The sequence below is a fragment of the Empidonax traillii genome, unplaced genomic scaffold (genome assembly GCF_003031625.1).
Source record: "Empidonax traillii isolate 1590-97213 ecotype Southwest subspecies unplaced genomic scaffold, ASM303162v1 scaffold1190:size157544, whole genome shotgun sequence".
Taxonomy (NCBI): domain Eukaryota; kingdom Metazoa; phylum Chordata; class Aves; order Passeriformes; family Tyrannidae; genus Empidonax; species Empidonax traillii.
In genome coordinates, this window is record NW_020956383.1 from 5,547 (window position 1) to 21,634 (window position 16,088).

Sequence of the window (16,088 nt, forward strand, 5' to 3'; positions counted from 1 at the left end):
TTTGAGAACATCTTTCTGAAACCCTTTCCTTCAAATGACAAGAGGAAGGGAGAGGACAGACGTGCCTCGTGGAGCTGAGATTATGCAACAGTGCTAATACAGAGCTAAAGCCTCCAAACTTGAGCTGCACAGGCTGGCTGCAGAAGGCAACTTCTGTAGAAGATACCGTTTGTGATTGGGAACAAGGATGCTTTTTTCAGTATCCATCCTGTAAAACGTTATTGTTTTTTATTCTTCAGTTTGTTAATTGGGCTCTGATGGAGGAATGCAGTTTAAGATCCACAGGCATCCTTTGGAACGACCAGGTAAGGCTAGAAGGTACAGCTGAGTGTTGATCTTTAATTTCAGCAATGTACTGTGTAGACTGGTGCTATCTTTCATGAGAAATACTCTGGCACCAGATAACCTGTGAACTGTTCACAGACTGAGATGGGGGATTCTGAAAATCACAGAACATAAGCTTTGGCGTAGTGGGCTGTCTGTGTGGTAATAACTGATCTGTAGATTATTTTAAAGGGGTTGACGTAATGTGATTTATTATAGTAATTGCTTGCATTGGAAACCCTGTCTTGAACTTGTTTATTTATTTACTGGCTTTCTAGAAAAGGAGTGAGGCCTCAGGTGATAAAATTTGTCTTCTCCTTAAAATGTGTCCTAATTCAGTTTTCAATTGATTTCAAGCATATTTTGGGTATAAGGAAGAAATGTATTTAGTTCATTATTTCGGTAAACACTCTGCTACTTCTTTAATGATTACCCATAGATTTTTATTTTTAGTATTTCTAGAATTAAAATTATCAGAGGTTATGAAAGCGAAAATGTTGCGCAAAAGTTAGTGTTACAAACTTTCTCGGTTGCTCAAAATCCACAGTAAGTATTCTTTGGAATGTTCTTGCTAGTCTTACATTTTGGTGACAGTCTGTTTTACTGCTTAGAAGTCTATGCTCACACCAAAAAGCAGAGTGCAGTTACTGGCACTGGGATTGAAGTTTTGGAAGCAACGCAGTAAAATGCATGTAAATTTCTTGTTTTATATCAAAAATGCCATCCTGGAAATTTCCTGATGATTGGCTCAAAATTAAGTTCAGAAATATCCTCTGATGCAGATTACCCAAAAACCTGTTACTTTTAAAGACCAAGTGAAATGGCGGAGTAAAATAGGTGGAGGATGGCTGTCCTTGATACCACGTTTATAAGAGGAACTCATGGCAAATCCATGAATGTCAGCCTGAGATGGAACCAGACGTAGCCTTACTGTCTACCAGCCTTCCAGCTCCGCTGATACACGCTGTAAGAGAACACCTGACAAGAGAAATAACATTAGACTGATGCTTTGAAAGCTTCCCTGGGCTGAGTACAACCTCCCCCTCCTTAATAACTGGTTGTGTTTCTTGCATCATCTTCAGTGCTCAAGAATTTATTGAAATTAAACTAAAATGCTAAAGAAGCCAGCATTTTGACGATCCATACTTAATTTAAATTTTTAAATCAAGACTGAACAGTACAAATACCTCAAAAGATTTTGTGTAAAGCGTTTCCCTGAAAGGGATGAAAAAATGGAGGTTGGCATGTAAGTCCCAAATAAGGATAACAGAATTATGCAGGGGCACAATGATGTTACCAACGTGATTGATCTTTCCTGAGCTGAACTGCATGGATTTTTCAAGAGCTGTGAGTTAGAAAACCCATATATGGTAGCGAAAGATGAAAATTGTAAAGTTGTGTATAATTAAAGCCATTCACTGACAATCAAAATCTGTTAACATCACTTTCTCTCTGAGCTCTGCAAATGAACATCTTTATAAATGTGTTACAGAAAAGAGAGAGTTTAGCATGCAAAAGTTGGAACCTCTTAGATTGCTATAGGGAGCTTCTAAATTTTATCCTATGCAGTAAGAAAGTGATGTTTCTACACCAGGAATTCGTGACTTCTATAATGCTTTGTTCTTTTGAAGTGTAAAAATCATTTGTATTCATGGAAGCAAGCCTTTTATTACATAACCTAACACTACTGACCATGGAAACTGGGACCAGAAGAAGAGTGATAGTTTGCATACGACTAGTCTGTGCACTGGGACTGTAAAGCTTGTTTCAGATAATTAATCTGTGGCATTCCTCTTTATCTGTCTTATAAGAGACTGTATCTTATTTATTTGTTGCTTTAAACTGTGCAAAATGACTCTGAGAGGTGATTGAATTCCGGTAGTTTATCCTTTTTCCTAAGAGAGAAATAGTGAAAGATATAGGACACAAAGAACAAAATGTGATCTCCTCAGGGGCCTCCTGACCCCTGATGTCAGATACTGGCTTAGCACGGCTTTCAGTGCTCCTGTAACATCCTCATGCACAAGCGGGAGCAGCAGTTGATGGAGCAGAAGCTTGTGCTGCCATTCAGCACAAGGCTGCAGAAATGGGCAAACAGAAATAGCCCCCGACATCGGGATGGGCTGAGGGCTGACCATCTAGAAATCATCATTGCAGAAAAAGACCGGGAGGCCCCGCAGGACAAGAAGTTGAACGAGAGCCAGCAGTGTGCCCTGGTCACCCACTGGCATTCTGAGCTGCATTAGGAAGAGCCTGAGCCAGCAGGTTGAGGGAGATGGTCCTTCCCCTCTACTCAGCACGGTGAGACACATCTGTGTGCTGTGCCCAGTTCTGGGCTACTACTACAGGACATACTGGAGTTTCTTATGGCTCTTACTCTTTTTATGGGTATAATTTTACTGTTAAAAATTATTTCTATGAAAACGACACCTTCTTCTTCCACTGCACCATTCATTCATTTATCCAGTACTACTTTATTCCCTTTCACATAGCGTAGCTGCATGGAATTGACACATGCCAGAGGGATTTGCATCCTGTAGCTGGATTCACTGTTGCATCAGGGCTGTGGATGCAAGTGGAGAACCACAGTGTTGACATGGAGGGCTCAAGCTGTGGGTATTGCAGGTGCTGTCGGTGTCTAACTTAACTTCAAGGGCTTTGTAATGACGGTGAAGCCTGAAAATGGGGGAAAAAATGAGTACAGCTCTTAATGCCAGGTTTGGCTGATTGCTTAGCAGTTAAATAAAGAAAACATTGTTACTCAGAATGCGCAGTGATTTCAAGGAGCTCTACTCAGTGTCAGGTTCCGCACAGTGATACATTTATTGCTACCCACTTTTCATTGTAGGACATTGTCTCAAATGCACTCACTTGTACAGGGGTTGCAGCTCTCAGAAGTTATGTTCTGTGATATTTTATGCCCAAGAATTACTGAAGGATATCTTGCATTGTTTAATTTTTTTCAGAAGTGTAGACTCACTGGGCAAGATACTGATGCAGTAAGACAGTATTTTGTTGCATATTTTATGTTCTGGGAAGGGATATTTATATCTACTCTTTGGCCCAGATTCTGGAACAACTGCCAGTTTCACAAACAGCAATGATTAATGTGCTAAAAAGGGAATAGAACTGCGTAGAATTGAAGTTCCCTGTGGAATGCATATATATTGTGTGTGTGTGTGTGTGTGTGTATACATACATACATACATATGTGTTGGTGAGGTGGAGAAATGAGGCAGTGATCATTCTGATCTATGCTTTTTATGCTCTCAAACTTCTCTTTTTTTGTCAGTATTTTTGCCAGTATTGTGTACTTTAATGTTTTCATGCTATGCATTTTTTTTCCTTTTCAGTTTCTCTTTTTAAAACCCATGAACTTGGGTTTGCAGGGTTTTTTTTCACAGTTTAACATAGTAATGTTATTTTTCCCCTACGTAAATAACATCACAGAAGTAGGAAAAAACCCCATCTGTTTCAGAAGAAAATCAAAGCTGACCAAAATAAATTCTGTAATTTGAGTTGATTGCTGACAGGCAGTGGTCTGTCAGCATTTTCCATCCCTCTGTCTCCAGGACCTTCTGTTGCAGTGGCAGTGTGCCTGTGGGCAGTGTATCAATGATTTAGTCTTCATTGCTGCAAAGGAATCTGTTTCTTAATGTAAGGGCTGAAAATCCAGGCACTTCCATAAAATTATTTTATTAAATAAGGCGAAAGAAAGTGTTCTACATTCTTGTAACTACCAGCTCAGAGTTCAAGACTTAGTTCATGGAGGACCTTTTCTGAAGCTCACTAATGTCCCTGCAAACATTACCATGGACTTTACTTAGTGTCTGACTTGAAAAAACAAAGGACAACTGCTTGTGCCTTATTGTTGGAAATCTCACTGTTAAAGGCATATTTCATTGCTTCAGAGTTCCTTCATTACTTGAACAAGATAAGAATAAAAAATATTCGTTTTTATGGTTATAATATACCTCACATCTGCCCTTCTTAGAATTATGAACAGACTCTTCTCCAACTGATTGAATAGAGAAAATCAGGACTAGAGCATGTTAGGTGAGGTGTTTATTGTCATCAGTACATCTTCATCTACATACATGAAATACTAATGCTGAATAGTTTAAAACTCTTGTGTTTCAGATAACTGGAATTTTTAAAGAATCTGCTTGCCTTTGGTAGAGATGTTTTGGATAACCAAGTGTGTATGGTGGAGCAAAACAGGCACTAGTGTAGTGTTGCTGGCAGTTCAAATGTATATCTCATGGTTTGCCAGAGTTCTGTCTGGAAGATAATAGGGCCTTGGGTTAGGAAGGCACATTAAAAAATGAAAAAAAGAAAATAAATTCATCAACAGTGTATTGTTTTGGTTAGAGTGTCATTGCAAACCACATAGAGATTTTTTTTTTTTAAGGCCTGTGGCATGGTTTACGGGCTGTATGTTCAGCATTCCTCTTTATATAGCTTTGAAAAAACCCAAAAGCTTGGGGAAGATACAGCTTTGTTTACTCCAAAAGCAATGAAGAATAAATATGCATGGTTTAAGATTTTACTGCCTGTGTGCCTGACTTAATGGTGTACGCAGTTTATGTGCTATCACGCTGATTCCACACGAAAAGTTAAGCCTGGGGGTATTACAAGCTTGAGAATCACAGGTGTTAGGAGAGCACTCCTGTCCCTTCTTGTTGTCATTGAGATAATTATGAAACTGTTCTGGGCCTGTCATGATGTTGAGGTGTTCAGACCACAGCTTTCTAAAAATTCTCAAAGTCACCCATGCCTGGAGGCATAAAAATGTCAGTAGCTTTCCATGGCCACTTCTTTGACTCTCCAGAGCTCTTTGAGGTTTTGGGCAGAGTGTGTAAGTTACTGTTGAGCAACCACAGAAGCCCAGCATATGTCTGGTAATGCTCTGAGTGTCAGCTTGGTGGGATGTGATGTACAGATTGCAGTAACCCCGACTCTGTGCAGTCACCGTGTACACACTGAGATGAGCAGTCAGAATGAAAAGGAAGAAGAGAAGCTTTAAGTGTAAGTTTATATTTTTAAGATGGAAGTAAGAAAGCGGCATTGTTTGTTATTCCTCCGTAAATAGCATATGGATTTCTGAAATGTAGGTGACAGTTCTGTAATCTTATGTGGGAGTTCCTACCAAAGGGCAAAGGAATGTGCTTGAATGGGTAGGAGCTTCATGCACAAAGCCACAGTAGGCTCGGTTGTTAGTGAAGAATTTTAAAATTACAGAATGCATTCAAATGTATACAATAAAACAGGAATTTATATTTTTTTGAGTTAAGAGTAAAGAATGTCCAAAACCACTGGAGAAAATTAGGATGGTGCATTTGAGGTCACAGGTAAAATTGTCTTGTTAAGAAATAGCTGCCAAAATGTGTTGGGATAACGTTACAATGAATGTTCCAAAGAACTTCCTGTACAAAAGAATTCAGTTGGATTTATGTCAGCTTTGTCTGTGTCATTGTAACTAACCTTTGTGCCCCTTCAAGCAGCTTCTCACTCTGATTTTCTTTCATTCATACAGCTTTCTGGGGGTCTGAGTGCAGGCTGGTAAATAAAAAAAGGTCCTAAGGCCTATGTTTGCTACTGTTAGGACAAAAATCTTGATTTCAGAGGGGAAAATACTGATGTTGCTAAGCTGCTCTGCAGATACTGTTTGTTTTTCTGTTCTCTTTTGAATGTATTTTGCTGAATCTCTCATTTCTAGCTCTGGCTTACCAAGTGAGTTCTGCACTTGGGGCCTCTCACTTGTTAACTCTAGTTACAATTCCATGCTTCCTAGCTAGGGAATGAATGCTGGATTTTAACATCACAGAGCAGGACTGGTATATAAAACAGTGTGGAAACTCTGTGATGAAGTTTCTATCAGCTATACACTCCAAACAGCCTCTCTGTTGAGTTAGGGAAGTTTGGGAATTTAATACTGTGCCTTGGCAGGTCACCTCTTACAGGAAACCATATATTTACTTTGGCTGTGTGTCTGTCTGCTCCCTCTGCATAAATTGATCTAGCAACTGTAAAAGAGAAGCCATTTATCTTTTGCCAGTTAGTTTGATTTATTTATTTAGTAAAAGTAATTTTTTGTGTCTGGACCTCTTGAAACAGAGAACCAAGAAAACTGCTATTATAAATACTACCTGCTGAAATTATTTTTTTTCCTTCCCTTTTTCAGATGAGAACTCTCCAGCCAATTTCTGGGATTCCAAGAATCGGGGAGTGACTGGCACGCAGAAAGGACAAATTGTATGGCGAATTGAACCTGGCCCCTACTTTATGGAATGTGAGTACCTATTTATCCAGTGTGTATCCCAAGGAAAAAGTGCCTTTGTGTCAAGGCAAGTCAACAGCATGGCATTTGATATCTATTTCATCAGTCCCTCTGATAAACTAAGGGAGTTGATTGCGTTGCCCGAGGGGCAGCATTTTCCCATGTTTTTTTTTCTGGACATTATAAAAATGGAGTTGATCTTAGCTGTACATTTGTACTCTAGGGGTGTTCTGAGTATGTTGCAGTTTAAGGGAGGAAGAAATGGCCTTGTGCAGTGTCATATAGTATATACAGAGGGAAGGTTGAAGTCTCTTCCCAAGGTAGCTTCAAGTTTCCGCTGGACAAATATTAATGATAAACACATGTGGAGGAAAAATAATAATGTAGTAGTGCTTGCTAATGTTTGTTAGTATGAAGGGTAGATGTGTCCCTAGGAAGTGCCAGCCTCCTGTTCTGTTGCATCAGAATTTCTCAGCTGAAGATTTTTTGCGCTGGGAAATCCACTGGGCAGTTTGGAAATACTGAGAGTCTCTGTGTGACTGAAATAAAAAGTCTTCAGTTGGACTCTGTAAGGACTATCAGTAGCCAAGCTTCAAATCAGAGAGCTGTGCCACTCCCTTAGACAGCCAGGATTTATAGGAAGCTAAGCTACTCTCTTCTGTGCTATTTTTTTGTTGTGTTTTTTGCTTTTTGATGAAGCAAAGCTATCTTACCATTTGAAGTATATGATTCCCTAAAGAAACCGAGATTCAAATCCTAGGATGTCATATCAGAGCTTGCTGGAAACTCTGATGTGCCAAGCATCAAAGTGGCAATCAGTCCCGAAAGAGCTGTGAGTTGCTGTAACCACCTGTTTAGCCTCACAGTAACAAATCTTCCCGCACAAGTTAAAAAAAAAAATAAAAATACTTCCACTCTTCACTGTACGCTGCAGTGCTGCTATCTGTAGGTCTTGGCAGAAATTTTTTTTCTAATTAACTGATATAACAGCAATACATGTATTTCAAGAGGTGTTGTATACTCTGAACTAAAAATAATTATTAAATCTTCCTGTTTCTAGAACTCATCACCAAATATTGCCAAGTACCTTATGTGTTACACAATACTCTTTATAATAAAAAAAACCGCTTTAGTAGGATAAAATTTAATTCCATTTCAGGAGTTCATTACAGGAAAAAATGACTGAAGATAATGATCAAGAAAATAATTAACCGTCCTGTGCCAAAGACAGTGGTATATTAAAGCAGATTAAAATGTCTGTTAGTAAAATTCATTGCCTCATCTTTCTTGTACTCCATCAGTATTGTTGCCAATAGGAGCAGTTGGACTTCAAGGATGTTCGTATCTTTAAGCTGGTTATGTGTTGCTCCATTATGTATTGAGATGAGACTCTTGAACATTTTCAGCTCGTGTGAGTAAACCAAACTAATGCTTCAAGGACTAGTAGTTGGGACTTAAAATCAGCTGCAAACGACTTTGCACTTGGCCACTGACTGCACCTCGCAATCAGCTGATAGAAGGAGTGCAGGATATATGTTCTTTGATCATGGTTATCTTCTCTAGGGAGCGGTTCTGCTGCCATACAATGGACAAGAGACAAGCAATTACGCAGCAGCTGAGAGCTGTAAAAAGGAATGTTTGTGAGCATATGTTGCTATTGCACATAGTATGGAAGATAAATATGTCACCAATGACACTTGTATTTCTAGTGAGAGGCCAAAAATTGCACTGAAACACTTATCTGAGTTTCTGATTCCACTTTTTAAACTAGAGGGCTCCACAGATATGTGACCGTGTTTGCTCTGCAAACCTTTTTCTTGTAGCTTATAGGTGGTAAAGCAACTCTGATGCAACTACAGGCAGCTGCCCTTTTTTTTGTTTCTTTTTTTATTTTTTATTCCTGAGATCACTAAATCCCAGCTCAGGCAGACACAGCAGGTGGCTGTGCAGTTCAGGTACAGCCACAGTGTTACTGCACCAGGTCAGGGGTGGGAAGAGCTGTGCTGTCAGGGTTCTCACCATGCTCTGCAGACACTGTCACTGCCCAGCCTGTGCCAGCCACAAAGACAAACTTAGCTCCCCTGTTGGCCTCTTTCTTCTGTTGTGGTGCAGATATAATTTGTCACTCAGTATAACACTGCATGTGATGCTACTGTCATAGCAAGAGGGAGAAACAAAAGCAGAGGCTAATGTTCCTAGTAAATAGGTGCCAGATTATTGAGTATAAGGTATTTCTGCTTTAATCTGCCATTATTTTCCAAGTTTGGGAAAGAACTCTAGAACTGTAGATTTCTTGTTTAGAAATACCTTTGCTGAGAGGCAGAATATATCAGATACAGGTCGTGGTACATGGGGTTTGTCATAATTATTCCTCACAGTAATGACATGCAGCAGACCATTAGCAATGTCCCTGAATTTTTGAAGCAGCAGCTCCAGTAAGAGGCACGGACAAAATGGGTAAATGGATTGATCTAAACTCATCTGGAGACTAATCACAGCATAGTAATATTGGTTGCATCCAACCTCCTGCTCTCAAACTGGGACCAACACTTGACCTGCCCGGTCAAGTGTGGTTTGTGAAGCACATTCCTGGAAACCCTCAAGGACAGAGATATTGCAGATTCTGTAGATAACCTGCTGCAGTATTTCCCAGCTAAAAAGATTTCTCTGGCATCCAATATGAATGGCTATCACTTAAATTTGGGGCTATTGTCCCTTTTAAAATCTCTGATAGAACTGGAAAGACATGAGGTAGTAACATTTGCTTTGCCTCAACCTAGTCTTCACCAGACTAAACAATGACAGCTCCTTTAGCCTCTTCTCACAGGTCACATTTTCTCCATCCCAGTCATCTTTGTAGCCCTTTGCTGTCCACTCTTCATTTGCTCTGTGCTCTTGAACCAAGGGACCCAAAACTAGGCACAGTATTCCTCACCAGTACCAAGTAGAGGGGGACAGTGTGACCATTTCTCTGCTGGTCACACACCTTTTAATGTATCCTGTGAGGTGGTTTGTTTTATTTGTGGTGAGAGCATGTGCTGGCTCACATTAACTTGGTAGCCATCCTGAGCCCGGTTCCTTTCCGGCAGGGCTGCAGCTTTGCCAGTCTGTTCAGAGGCTGTGGTGATGCCTGGGATTGCTCCACCCCGGGGTAGACACTTGCAAGTCTCGCTCTTGAACTTGGTGACATTGCTGTTGACCCATCCTCTACCTATTGCTCATTCTCTGAGGTATGGAGAAGCTCCAGGAGGCTGATGGAAAGCTGAGTATGGAACCAAGGCGGAGCTGGATTCCTGTCCCTACAGGGTTTTCTGGCTTGGAGCCGTTTTATGTTTGGAGCATGGACAGCACTTAATTGCTACCACCTATACACTTCAATGATTGCAGGTTCTCTGCCCTACCCCTACACAAGGAGAGAGGCAGAATGTGTGCTGCAAGCCTCATTGAACCAGCTCTGGCAATAAGGACTGATGATGCTTGTTAACAGATTTAAGCTAAACAACTGCTAAGTAACTACAATAATCCTTTAGGATTTACAGTCGAAATTGGCCTAAAGTTGTCGCATCTTTTTGGCAAGAATGGGAATTTAAGTTACTAATGTTGGATGATGAGTTGTGATCAGTCAGCGTGCACAGCGTGCACTTATCCCAAAGACTTTGGATGTGGTTTTTCCCTAGCTGTGTCAGAGCTTAGGGACATTACTTATCTTTTCACCAGTAACATCTCTGGAGGGCGAAATGCAGAGGATTATAACATCGCTAACAAGCCATATGCAAACAAATCTCATGCAGAAGGAGCATTTCCATTTTAATTGCATTAATGTTAATCAGTGGGAGTCAGCTGGGTTAGGTCTAAGATTCTTTCTGCAAATTCCTTCTGCAAAAAGACTCGTATCTTTTAAGAAAAACATCTTATGCCTTAATTTGGGAAGCTGTTTTTCCATGAGCATAATTGTAAATTTATTTATAGTTTCACCAAGGTCTGTCAAATTTTTGCTTATGTTTAAAGGTAGGCCTTGAATAAGCATTTTTCTGAATATTGTGTTACTGTGTGCCCTCAGTATTGCAACTCAATGTTAAGGTCATTTAATTTATTCCTCTTAAAATCCCTCCCTGTGGATTCAACATCTTCTGTTTTTTTTTTTTTTTCAAGAAAGTAACATATAAAGGCATAGTTTGCGATCTGCTCTATTCAGATCAAACAACCTGCAGAAAGAAGGGTGGGAGAAAGTCTCATCTTCATACTAAAAATAGACATTAATTCCCCTCAAAGCATCCAAAATTAGCAAAACAGGGAGGATCAAAGGACACTCTACTTGCTTTAGACAAAAATCAACACAAAAATTCTGTAGGATCTACCCTGAGAAGGGAAAATCAAAGGGATCAACAGTGGAGTAATGAGAAATGAATTTAATGTATTCCAGAAAAATAAGCAGCCTCTGAGGGGAGTGGCTGAGGAAAGGGAGCAGGGGGAGATTATTCAGAGGAGAAGGAGAATACTTGCAAAATACAAAGTCCAGTTCACCATCACAAACGCTGGTGTCCTTAAGCTGTCACCTCGAGACAGAGTGAGTGGCGCTGAACTGCAGGTGCTCCTCTTCTCCCTGGGGAAGGAGAAGTGCTACGTAGGCATGAAAGGGAACTCAGTCATTTTAGAGGTTCAGGAAGGTGAATCTGAGAATCAATGTGCCTTATATGCTCTTTCCTTACATAGTAGAGGTGGCTTTCAAACATCCTGCTCTGGGGCTTGCTAAAAGGTGAGGCAAGGAAAACAATGACTCACTAGATGGCTCCCTCAAGTTTTTTGCCCCGTAAACTACAGAAGGATTGCTAAACACAGCTCTAGAGTTTTCATCCTTCTCCTGTAAAAAGAGAGAGGTTCAAGGTTCAGTTATTCTGAGCAGGTGGCAATAGTGTGGAAGTGCAACACAGTTTAATGCTTTTGCATTTGGTATGATCATCTGGTATTTAGCGAGGCATCAGGCCCTTCAGGTCCCCCTTCCTTGGGATGTCAGGGGCTCCCTTGGAGCACTGTAGTGGAGACAGATGATGGTGATGGTATTCCTTATGGAGAAAAGAGCTAGCAGAAAGATAAAATGAGATGATCCATAAGAAGGCTGGTGATAGAAAAAAACATATGAAAGGAAGCTTGAGTTTTATTTAAAACTAGTTGATAACAGCTGCTACTCATTCATAATCTGCAGTTTCTAAGTCAGTTTTCTGCAGTATGGGCAAGGACAGATTGTGTTGGAGATGCCATGGGAGGGAGATTCAGTGTAGTACAGTCACTGCTACACAACAGGTAACTGTTGCTTATGCATTTCCATACACGTTGTGCCCAGAAGTTAAAAGCTGCACGTGTTCTAGTAGGTAAACCAGGCCAGGGGCTATTTTCTGCAGCTGTGAGCAAGTGACATTGTGACTTGCAGCCATGCAGCTGCCCCTTGCCCTGTGTCAGGGGCCACCACTCAGCAGTATGTATGGTTGTGTGCTCACCCTTCAGTCTCTGCCACGCTCTTGCCTGGTTTATTAATATGGGCTTGGGCCAAGGGCCTGCTTTGAGACTGTATTGGCCTTGGATTTATAAGTTATAGTGTTAATTACAGTATCCACAAGAAACACCTTCACCTACTTTCCCTGTCTTTGTTGTTATTTATAACTCTTGATGTCATAGTCATTACTGTGAGTAGAATAGAAATATATTGATTTGCATATATTTACTTTACCAATGCTATGGCTTTATGTCTTGAGCAGTAATCCATAGTAGCAGCTGTTGGGATTTATCCAGAGACTGCCCATCTTGTCACATCAATCATTTCCAAATCACCCCTGGGTGGTTAAATTACTTCTGGTGCCACACTGCGATACTTGGATGCAGTGACTGCACAGATGCTGTGTGTTTTGTACTTAAAATCTCATGTGTGGGGCATAGAATCAGAGAATAGTTTGGGTTGGAAGGGACCCTTAAAGGACTCTAGTCCAATCCCACTGCAATGAGCAGGAACATCTTCAACTGCATCAGGTTGCTCAGAGCCCCATCCAACCTGACCTTGAATGCTTCCAGGGAAGAGGCACCTATCACCCCTCTGGTGAAGGTGCCAGTGTTTCACTACTCTCCCTATATAGTTTCTTCCTTATATATAGTCTAAATCTACCTTCTTTTTGTTTAAAACCATTACCCCTTATCCTATCACAATAGGCCCTCCTAAAAAGTTTGTCCCTGTCTTTTCAGTAAGCTCCCTTCAAGTACTGAAGGGCTGCAATGAGTTCTCCTTGGAGCCTTGTCTTCCATTGCACTGGAATGTTACAAATGAGGTTTTGTGAGGAGTATTCAGTCCCTATTTCCATGAAATTATAACTTGCAGAAGTAGTGTACGAGGACTGAAATTGCAATACTTTGTAGCTAGCAGAGCAGACTCACAGCTCTCTTTTTTGTAAAAAGCTGATAGATATCAAAGGGAAAAAATATCAGTTAAATAATTGAACTTTATATGCTTTTAACTTTTAAGGGCTGCTGTAGCAAAGAGTTGTTACTAGAGGTATGAACAGAGTTTAGGTTTTTTTAATTGTTGTGACCAAACTGGTCAATATTAATGAATGTTCAGTGAATGTAATTCATTACTTTTATCCCGTCTTTGTTTTTTACCATTTAAATTAAATTCTGTAAAGGTCGTGATTTTCTCACATGGAATTGTTCTGTGCCTGGAACATTCATCTGTGTAGTGCCCTGCAATCAGTGCCCTTTCAGTCTTCTATCTGGGGACTCAGGGTTATTGTCCCTACTCTATTTATAAACATATTCACTGAGTTAGAAATACTTCTATTATTCTTCTGCTGTTTTTATCTGTTGTCTCTTAGCAGCTATTTTTGAGTATCACAACTGAAACGGGATCAAGTCTTTTATTTTTTACATTTGTGGCAGGCCTTGTTGACTTCCTTAAGCACATAATACCCCCAGTGGTTTTTTTAAAGGTTAGATTATAATTAAATGCTTTGCCAAACTAGAGCAGAATAGTCAGTGCTCATGGCTGTAAATAAGGACATCTCACAGTGATGGCAAAGTGAGCGGTGCTGGCAGGGATAGGTAAACTCTGTTACTTCCCATTTGTCCAAGTAGTTTCCTTTGAAGCAGTTTAGATGGAGAGACCACTGGGAGATAAGCATTTTCTGGTATTGATCCTAGTTTATCTAAAAAGCTTTCTTTAAGTCTGCTCAAGTCACTTTCCAGGTGGTTTTCTTACCGTTCCCTTTGTAAAACAAATTCTGTGATACACCTGCTGAGAGAGATGGCAAGTACCTAGAGGCAGCCAGCTTTGGCCCTTGCATTCTGCTGGTGTGTTTGCTACTGCCCAGTAGGAAGAAATTGAAAATGTACATGCTTAAAATGATGCAGGGAAGAGAATGCTAAATGTCCAAACAAAAACGTAGGGTGCCCTGAACTGTCACGCTAAGGAAAAGAAATTCAACTGGCAGGACATGCAGAGCACTTCAACATTCCTGCAGTTGCCTGTGAGGTGTTTGATTTCAGATGGGAGACAAATAGGATTTAACACTGTCCCTTTTCCATGGATTACATCTCCCTTTATAGCTTTGTAAAGCCTGAATGTGAGCGACTCAATTTGTTCTAGCAAAAAAGTTTTCTTAAATAAGTTGCGCAGAACGTGCTCTCGTATTTTTCTGGTGAGTTCATGTGCTGTCAACTTTTTCCTCGTTGAAAGTTGGAGGAGATACGTTTCTATCTGCAGATAGCCACAGGCTCAACCCAAGTAGGATCTGGACAGCTGAGGTGTTCAGTAAGTACTGGCTGCTGTGCAGGTTCCATCAGTTGACTGGGAGCACTGTGTTGGCCTCCACAGACTGTTGTAACCCAACTAGGATTTGACTTGTCTTTTGGAGTTGTCTCTGCCCATCCCTTCTCAATGGGGTGTGATTCCACCTCCAGTATAGGCGTTTCATTTGACTAGAATCTGTCTGTTGGAGCAAACTGTTCTTACAGCAAACACATTTGCTTTCCTGCTTTATCAGTCTTCTGGAAAGAATGCATTCTTCTAGGATTATGTTCATGTCTTTATGTATTCTTAGTATCTTTGTTTCACAAAACATTATTTTGATGGGCAAAGGTAGGGTATTAAAGGCAGTAAAAAAGCACTTAAAGGGAGGAACTCTGGGGAATTAGTGATATTTTAAAAGCAAGCTATTATTTAGTGCAAGCTGGTCTCTTTAGTATTGAAGAGGCAAGAGTATATGGTCCATAGAGGGAACAGCACTGTAATTTCATGCAGAAGTTCTTTTGAAATTCAAATATCAGTGTTGGAGTCCTAGAAACCTTTACTGATTCCAACATTTTTATGTAATAGACCTGAGCTATAAAACTATAGTTATAAAATGGTACCAGCCAATAGCTTTTAAAGAAGGGGATTATAGTTGTATAGAGTGTTGTGACTATTGAACATATCACTTTTTATATGGCCATGTGATAATTTAAACAGAATTATAGATTCCTCAATTTCATTTTTGGCTTATTTTTAAATGAAGAAGGAATTTATTGTGGTCCGTATGATGTCTGGAGGAATGCCAATTACAACAGGGCATGTGTAGTATCAAGAATAATTTCCACATCACCACCCACCCACCCAAATGAAAATATTTTTGTGTTCTGAAATGTCATATTTTATTTAGTGATACAGCAAATGGTCCTGTGGTCAGCTACAGATGTCTCTCCTTTGCTGGGTTTACTATTAACTTCTTCATTAAGGGTCACATTCAAAGCAATCTGATTAACCTGTTGAGGAAGAAGTAGTGGGTAAAAAAAGAGAAGTGCCAGTTTTCTCCTGAAGGAAACACATGAAAGCAGGGTTGGAGGAGAAATGAAAGAAACTGGGAAAAACTCTTGTCAACGTTTTGCATTTATAGTATGGGACAGTTCAGAGGAAGCCTGTGTATTAATGTGGCATCGAACTCAACTCTCAAAACATTGAAGTTCTGTTTGCAGGTAATTGAGCTTACTGTTTCTGAAGAGGTCTGTATATTTATGGGGCCTTGGAACACATCTCAGCTTACTATGTATAACTGTCAAGAACAGTATCAAGATACCTATTTTCAATATATCTGGAGCTCAGGAATCCATCAATCATCAAGAAAAAACTGCTCCTAATCAACTTTTTGTTCTGATAGCACAGTACAAGACATGTCAAAAAGCTAGATCCTCAGCTGCTTTGAACTGACAGGGTTCCTCTGAGATTTCTTCTTCTGTTAACATTACCTGCAGTTTCTAGCATTAATAGCCATGAAAAAGAATCACTTAGCTGCCTCTTATCCTATGAAGGGTTTGTATTGTTGCTGTGTATAAAATCCAGTCTTCAAAAAACCCATGTACACTTTGACAACATCTGTATGCATGTGGTGAGTAGCTTATTTTTCAATTTTGTGCTTAATTTCAAGCCCAGCTTCTCCTGTGTTGATCTCATTGGCACAATGCGAACAGC

The 16,088-nt window shown here is 40.1% G+C and overlaps 1 protein-coding gene across 1 annotated transcript in view; it reads left to right on the forward strand.

Moving 5' to 3' along the window:
- The first annotated feature begins 221 nt into the window (after positions 1 to 221).
- HECW2 (HECT, C2 and WW domain containing E3 ubiquitin protein ligase 2) overlaps positions 222 to 16,088 on the forward strand; it is a 76,936-nt gene continuing 61,069 nt past the window's right edge. The window contains exons 1-2 of the mRNA XM_027905655.1: positions 222 to 305; positions 6,509 to 6,616. Coding sequence (XP_027761456.1) covers positions 266 to 305; positions 6,509 to 6,616 — 148 coding nt within the window. The 5' untranslated portion in view covers positions 222 to 265. The remainder of the gene's footprint in view (positions 306 to 6,508; positions 6,617 to 16,088) is intronic.